Source organism: Austrofundulus limnaeus, unplaced genomic scaffold (genome assembly GCF_001266775.1).
Source record: "Austrofundulus limnaeus strain Quisiro unplaced genomic scaffold, Austrofundulus_limnaeus-1.0 Scaffold120, whole genome shotgun sequence".
In the NCBI taxonomy this organism is placed as follows: domain Eukaryota; kingdom Metazoa; phylum Chordata; class Actinopteri; order Cyprinodontiformes; family Rivulidae; genus Austrofundulus; species Austrofundulus limnaeus.
In genome coordinates, this window is record NW_013952522.1 from 209,830 (window position 1) to 217,643 (window position 7,814).

Consider the following 7,814-nt stretch of genomic DNA (forward strand, 5'->3'; position numbering starts at 1 on the left):
TATTATTAAAGCAAAAAGTTGTTATAATTCAGTCACTCAGTTAAGCTGTAATAAAAAATGTGTTTCCTACCTTGATCTTCATGCGGCCAATAGATTTACTCAGTTTGAACATGACAAAGATCAAGTTTGGGTTTACGGGTTTCCTGCAGCAGGGGCAGGTCTCCTGTCTGCACAGAATAAATACTAATCAGTTGTTATTTATTCACCTCCAACACATTATATTTCTTTATTCTTTAGAAGAATCCAGGACCTTTTTAGCCACAATAAGATGCACTTCTTGCAGAAGATGTGGTGGCACGCACTCCTCACTGGACACTTGAGGACCCCTTGGCAAATGGTGCAGATCAAATCATAGTCTGGAGGGTCCACAAACAGCTCCACATCATAGCCCCCACTCTGCGTTGACACATCTGGGTCTGCCTGAAAATACATCCAATGTTGTCCTAGTTTAACATCGTGCTGAATCAAATTAAAATATAGAGCAGAATGGTGGGATATGAAGGAGGCAGACTGTCTTTATTGAAACATGTCATGCTTTTAAATTGTTTATCACATTTAAATCATTCAGTTGGGGTCTACATAAAGTGGAACTGTAATGTGAACCCCTCTTTCACCCCTTTTCTGAGGTGTGTCTCAGATCAACTCGTTTTTAGGCTGTTTCTTGAAATCCAAACGAGGTGCTTCACATCCCACCAGCCTCCATCTTCCAGACAGGTTCATTCCAGTTAAATAGAGGTGTTTATGATTGTATAGTGGCGCAGAAACTTATTATTTACAAATTAATTAAAATATATCAACAAGGGAAGACTTGTCCATCCAGACTTGTTGGAGCCAGACTCTGACCCAGAGCCAGAGGAGAATAAAGATGACCAAATTGTAGTTGGTAAGTCCAGACCTTATATGGCAGTTCTGTCGCAAATATTGTGACATGATGAAAAGGTCATAGAAAATAGAGAAATCTAAATGGGTTGAAAAATATGACCCAAACAGAATAAAAAAGCAAATATTCAACATTTCTGCATTCCTATAGGCTCCAAGTATACAACAAAATGTATTTAACAACAACAACAACAATGACAACAACAAAAAAGAATTTTGCACATGTTCCCTTTTATACACATCATATTTCCAGATATGAATGTTCTGACGGCTGTCATCCCTACCTCTTACAAATATTTTCCACATAAAGGGGTAGACAACAAAACAGAATTAATCTGGAAAGTCATAAGAGTGATCACATGATTACAAAAATCAATCTATTTGCCACTTGTTTTAAATTCTTGCTTTATTTTTCTTTTTTAATGAAACAAATGCTTACACATGTTTGAAGTCATTTTCAAATTGACTTTCAGTTCATTCCAATAATAAGTAATAAAAATAAATTATTCATCAGAAAAATTGATGATTTATTTTGTAATTAATGCCTTTTCCCCCATATAGRTACATGTTTTAAAGATTTTTTTAAATATATGTGTATAAATTAAACTAATAAATAAAACAAACTAGAAGTACTGTCTACTCACCATGATAATCCTCTTCCCTGAGCTATTTCCATCCCCGGCGCTGGTTTACTCCATATCGATCCCCTCACATGTCACACACTGAACACACACCCTCGTTATCAATACAGCACACACTCACACACACGAATATTCCTGTCATTATGAGGAGTGTCCGTCCTTGCCCTGCTGTTTCTAGCATTGAAACGTGAATAGCTCGTTCTGTTGTCTATTGTTCTCATCGACAAAAAGTCTAAATTTCGTTAATTTAACGAATCGCAATAACTAATTATACTTTATTAAATTGTCATTTTATTCCTCAGAAGTTACATCACCTTAAACTACCAGATAATAAGCTGTTTATTAATCGATGTTTATCTTTTTTACATCTGACCAATCACAGCTCCGTGCGCCCAGATGACCGTCTCCGGCACCGGTCTGATGACGTATAATGTGCGCGACTCCGCTAGAAGCATGCGGGATGGTTGTTTGTACTGAAATCAACGTGCGAAATGTGTAAAAAGTGATTTATTGTTTGTGTAGCTGATAAAATATTTAGGACTAGGTGTTTTTTAGGCGAAATGGCGAATAAGAATCTGCAGTTTAAAACAAAGTAAGTCCGCACTTCGCCGATTTTGTTGCCTTAAAATTAGCTAAGTTKAAATTGCTATTAAACCTCTGATTTATTATTATTTTACAGTTATGCTGTTTCCAGCAAGATAGAACCATTTTACAAAGGAGGGAAGGTGCAGGTGAGTTGTTAAAAGTTTATAAGCAATAATTGCAAAACACTACGTGCTAGCTCATGCTCATTTATGACAAATGAACTCAGCTTAATGGTTCTTTAACATATCCTTTGGTCTGCGTTTTTTAGATAAGCAGCGATGAAAAATACATCTTTTGCACATGTGGATCTCGTATCAACGTTTTGGAGATCAGCACAGGCAAGCTTATCCACTGTGTGGAGCATGTAAGTTCAGACCTCTGTCATTTCGGCTTAAAACCTTCTTTGTCATAGTGTTTAATCTTACTGTCTAAATAATGTTTGAATTGGCTTTGTGTGGTTAAAATAACAATAATTGAAGTTAATTAAGATAAAATCATAGCTGAAGCAATTATTTTGTTGCTTAATAATTACTTATGTTTTTAATGAAATGTTTTTATTAGAAGTTTTTTTTGTAAATTAGACCACTTAGCCATGATGACGTTTACTATAACAGACAGTAAAATGTAATAAACATCTATGTTATTGTGTCATCTTTCTCTATAGCCGTTTGATATTATATGTTGCTGTTTTCACACTAAATAATTTCCATTCATATAAATCCTTGTATTGAAAGCATTTTTTTTTGTTTAAACTTGTCTTTCAGGACGATCAAGAGGATATCACATCCTTTGCGCTTAGCTACGATGACGAGGTAAGCATACAATTGAATCAGCAAAAACTTCACGGTATAAAGATTATTATTTTATCAGCCTTTAAAACAGGGGTGGGCAATCCTGGTCCTCGAGGGCYGCAGTCCTGCATGTTTTACATATTTCCCTGCTCCAACACACCTGATTCAGTCACCGAATTACCTCTTCATGTTCTGCAGTATGGAGGACCGACACTGACATAATTAGAAATAAAAGCAGAAATAGATAAATGAACCTTTAAATAAATAAATACATTTAAAATGCACCAAATAAATTAAAAARGAGAACTTTACCTCATGTTTTATATTTTAATTGACCTTCATATTTATTTTTCCAGCTTAGTTCCAATAAATTGTATATTTTAACACATAATTTAAATTTTACAGGTTTTTAAAATATATATTTTTAAATAGTTTTTCCTTTTTTTGTACATGAATTTGTGTCTCTTAAATGCTTACATTTAATTATTTTTATAGATTTTTTTTAAATAAAGGCAGAGGTAATCCTCTTTGCCTTTGTTTTAAACTAAACTTTAAGCTAAATTTAGGCACCACAAGCATGCAACACATTGAAATAAAAAGACTTATTGGAAAACATGTAAACATAATTAAGTATAAACATTTAAGACACACAAGTACAAGTAAAGAAAAAACAATTAACATATATGTAAAAAAAMCCAGTAAAATTTAAATTGTGTTTAAATATATAGCCTAATTTATTGAAACTAACCTGGAAAAATAAATATGAAAGTCAATTTAAATATAAAACAGGAGATAAAGTTCTCTAATTGGTGCCTTTAAGTGTATTTATTTAATAGTTCCTTTATAGAATTTTGCTTTTATTTCTAATTATGTCAGTTTTGGTCCTCCGTACTGCAGAAGCCTGATAATCATATATTCATTCAAATCAGGTGTGTTGGAGCAGAGAAACAAGTAAAATCTGCAGGGCTGCGGCCCTCCAGGACCAGGATTGCCCACCCCTGCTTTAAAACAATCAAAAGTGTTTGTTAACAGTGTTTATTCTGTGTCCAACCCAGATGCTTGTAACAGCCAGCAGGGCTTTGCTGCTGAAGCAGTGGGACTGGAGGCAAGCTAAATGCATTCGCTCCTGGAAGGCCATCCACACTGTTCCTGTGGCCAGCATGACCTTTGACTCCACCTCCACTCTTCTGGCTACAGGTCAGAGATGGCACAGTTGGTAAAAAAAAAAAAAAACCTGTTTTCAGCTGTTAAAACAACATAGTTCAAGTTTTCTTCTCTTTCCCTCTTGCAGGTGGATGCGATGGGACGATAAAACTTTGGGACGTGGTGAAGCAGTACTGCACTCACAACCTTAAAGGCTCATCTGGAGTAGTTCAGTAAGGCTTTTTCATGAGACAGTCCTGCAAAATGGGTGCACAGATCAGTCCATCTTGATGTTCTTTTTGTGTGTTTTAGCCTGGTCCAGTTCCACCCAGATATCGAGCGACTGCAGCTCTTCTCTTCCTCTCTCGACTGCGGTATTCGGATGTGGGACCTGCGCTCCAGCCAGTGTGTGTGCGTCCTGCAGAGCCACTACAGCGCCGTCACGTCCCTCAGCTTCAGCAGAGACGGTGACACCATGGTCAGGTACTGTGCACCCGTCCTCTCTGCAGATTATAATGTGGACATTTAGGATTCTAAAGCAGATATTGTCCTTTTCGTAGTTCTGGTAGAGACAAAATCTGTACAGTGTGGGATCTAAAAACTCAGCAGGCAAAGAGAACTGTTCCAGTTTATGAGGTAAGATTGTGAAAGCTGGATGGACTCTTTAAATAACAATTTAATTTAAAGGATGTCTCTAAAGTGAGCTTACTGATTGTTGCCTTTATCTGCAGGCTGTGGAGGGAGTCGTGCTTCTGCCTGAGGATACAGATTTATCTCAGATTGGAGTGAAAACCAAGGACTTGTATTTCATCACAGCCGGCAGCAAAGGTTTGTCACTTAACCTTCTTCAACATCTCCTTTATTTTTAAAATCCTTGGTGAATTTAACATTGTTTTTATCCTGTAGGTGTGCTGAGAGTGTGGCAGGCCAGCACTGCTCGCTGTGTTTACACCCAGACCCCTCCGTCTACCTCCACTTCTGCTTCTGAGGAAGATGAGGAGAACAATCCTCGCAGTCTGATGTACTTTTTCCACCTGCCCACCTCCTCCAGGCTGGCCACGGTCACTGCAGAACACAACATACTCTTCTACCAGCTGCCTGAACTCACCACACTGCAGCAAGTAAGCACTAGAATGAAATTGTGTCTTCTAACTTCATTTGTTTGTTTTTTATTTGCTGCAGTCTGAGAAAAGTGAGTTCTATAAAGTCGGTGAGGTGAAATTTCTGGGTGTCATCATTGATGACAAGCTGACATGGAGACCTCACATTATTTAAGAACAAAAATATCTAGATCTATTGGAGTACTGTATAAAGTCAGGGAGTTATTCACTGACAAAGCTCTGCTTGTGTTGTACAATTCAATAAATGTTCCACATTTAAGTTACTGCATTGAAGTCTGGGGTAAAGCTTGCAAAACAACTGTAAATCCAGTTTTTGTTTTACAGAAAAGAGCCATAAGAATTATCACTAAAAAGGATTACAACCATCCATCAAATACATTATTTTGCAAACTGAACATTTTGAAATTCTGTGATTTGGTTGACTATAATATTTTACTGTTTATGTACAAGGCTCACAGAAATGTATTACCTTCCAACATTCAGGCAAACTTTGTTAARAGAGACAGTTGCTATTATCTTAAAGGGATGGAAATGTTTGTGAAACCATATTTTCGTACTTGCTTGAGAGAAAGATGTACTTTTAATCCAGGGTATAGTTTAATCCAGGGTATAGGATTATGGAATGGCCTGGAAGATGATCTTAAAAATGCCAGATCTATGTATATATTTAAGAAACAGATAAAAGATAGTTTGTTGAAGGTATGTGGAAAAGTAAGATGAGAAGCTATATGAAATGTTGAGTTGATGTTTTATTTTTTAGTATTGTTTTGTAAATTATGTTTTGTTTGAATATATTCTAGTAAGTAAAACTTTTCACATTTCAAGATAGAGATCACAAAGTGCTTCAACAAATACAAAAATAAAATAAAGTAAAAATAAACAGAGCAAGTTTAAACAAATGCAGATTAAAAAAGGTAAGTTTTTAAATGAGCTTAAAAAAAGTCCACAGAGTCAGCTGATCTTAAATTCAGAGGAAGAGAGTTCCAAAGCCTTGGAGCCACAGACGRAAATTACGGAAATTCTGGGGATAAAAGAGGCAGACATTAAAGATTTATTCTTCTTCTGCTACCTTTCATTTTATTTATTTTTGATTTGTGTATTTTTTTATTGTATGTAGTTATTTTTTAATGAAATGAATAAAATTTTTGAATTGGAAAAATAAAAGCGTTCTAAATAACGCTGCATTGACTGATGCGAACAACATTCTTCTGTCTGTTACCTCCTGTAGTTTGTGGGTTACAATGACGAGGTGTTGGACGTGAAGTTCCTGGGTAAAGGTGACAGTCACATCGTGGTGGCCACCAACAGCTGCCAGCTGAAAGTGTTTGAGCTTCTCACCAACAGCTGCCAGATCCTCTACGGACACACAGGTGAGTCGTCAGCAGGGGGCAGTGTGTGTCTGTGTGAAACAACCTGAGCATGTCTGTTTTTTTTTTACAGTATTAGTAGGGTTGTTTTTTACTATTAATACAATGTGTTTGTAGTTTCACAATGGGGGCAAATATTAAATACTACAGGACCAGAATCTGTTGAAAACTCCTCACCTAACACTTTAGTCAGGAGTTGTAACATGTTAAATAAGTAATGGGATCTGTAAAGTTTAAAAGTTACGATTTTGAAATAAAAATGAACAAAGGCTTCATTAAGAGATTTTAGAGAAAAGAAAATGCGTGAAGCCAGAATCCAGGTGAGTCAGCTCTGACAGCATCAGCTTGGTGACTTGCTGAGCAGGTTGGATGCAGACTTTTATCTCTGCTTTGTTTTATCTGTTGATCCTCAGATACTGTCCTCACACTGGACGTGTTCAAAAAAGGCTCTCTGTTTGTGAGCTGTTCAAAGGTAAACATAAAAACTGTTGTGATGGAACAAAAATAAAGATACGTTTCTGAGTTCAGCACATTCTGACATTGTGTGTGTGTGTGTGTGTGTGTGTGTGTGTGTGTGTGTTCAGGACCGGTCAGTGCGTGTGTGGCAGATGGACAGTGACAGTGGTCAGGTGCGATGTGTAGCTCAGGGCACCAGTCACACCAATGCTGTGGGCTCCATCAGCTGCTCCAGGTACAACACGTGACAGGTTGTGAAAGTGGCTGATTAACTGAGAGAAATCAGTAGATTTATTTCCTGTTTTTGTCTGTTCAGGCTGAAAGCAGCTTTCATTGTGACTGGCAGTCAGGACTGCACCTTGAAGGTATGGGATTTACCTGAAGAACTTTCTGCAGCAGGGACAGAAGTCCATCAGCTGAGACCTCGCACCACGGAGAAGGCTCATGATAAGGTACAAAAAAGTGCTTCAACYACATCTGTGTGCACACAGCATCAGATCCTGCCTTATGCAGACTGAAAACAGTCAGACCAGTCCTGCAGACAGGCTTACGCAATGTGACTCAGAAGGAAGTGCTGGAAAATATCAGTCATTTTCTCCTGTGTTTTTCCTTCAACAAGATAAACAGTGTTTCTCCTAGGAAATAGGTCTTTTTTGTGGGGGGGTTAAGACAAACTTGTTTTATAAAAACATAAATTAATGTGACTCACCTTCAATTATAGCAATAAATTTACACATACATGAATATTTAATTGCCTAACTACATCCTAAAATTAAGGACTCCTCATGATAATTATTAATAATAATTTATCGTGGCAAATTATTATTGATA

General features: G+C 36.9%; 2 protein-coding genes across 2 annotated transcripts in view; one reads left to right on the forward strand and one right to left on the reverse strand.

The window, feature by feature from the left end:
• Positions 1–70: 70 nt before the first annotated feature.
• Positions 71–1,868, reverse strand: LOC106522048 (RING finger protein 151; the record flags this gene model as incomplete). Its single annotated transcript, XM_014014892.1, is given in 3 exon segments — positions 71–167; positions 251–420; positions 1,524–1,868. Coding segments are annotated over 3 exon segments (270 nt in total), but the record flags the coding sequence as incomplete, so codon positions are not given.
• An 84-nt stretch (positions 1,869–1,952) lies between these two features.
• Positions 1,953–7,814, forward strand: part of tbl3 (transducin beta like 3) — a 13,722-nt gene continuing 7,860 nt past the window's right edge. Inside the window, exons 1-14 of the mRNA XM_014014889.1 lie at positions 1,953–2,112; positions 2,200–2,251; positions 2,374–2,469; positions 2,870–2,917; positions 3,952–4,093; positions 4,188–4,272; positions 4,352–4,522; positions 4,600–4,675; positions 4,771–4,867; positions 4,946–5,160; positions 6,389–6,530; positions 6,941–6,999; positions 7,112–7,218; positions 7,300–7,435. Coding sequence (XP_013870343.1) covers positions 2,081–2,112; positions 2,200–2,251; positions 2,374–2,469; positions 2,870–2,917; positions 3,952–4,093; positions 4,188–4,272; positions 4,352–4,522; positions 4,600–4,675; positions 4,771–4,867; positions 4,946–5,160; positions 6,389–6,530; positions 6,941–6,999; positions 7,112–7,218; positions 7,300–7,435 — 1,458 coding nt within the window. The 5' untranslated portion in view covers positions 1,953–2,080. The remainder of the gene's footprint in view (positions 2,113–2,199; positions 2,252–2,373; positions 2,470–2,869; positions 2,918–3,951; positions 4,094–4,187; positions 4,273–4,351; positions 4,523–4,599; positions 4,676–4,770; positions 4,868–4,945; positions 5,161–6,388; positions 6,531–6,940; positions 7,000–7,111; positions 7,219–7,299; positions 7,436–7,814) is intronic.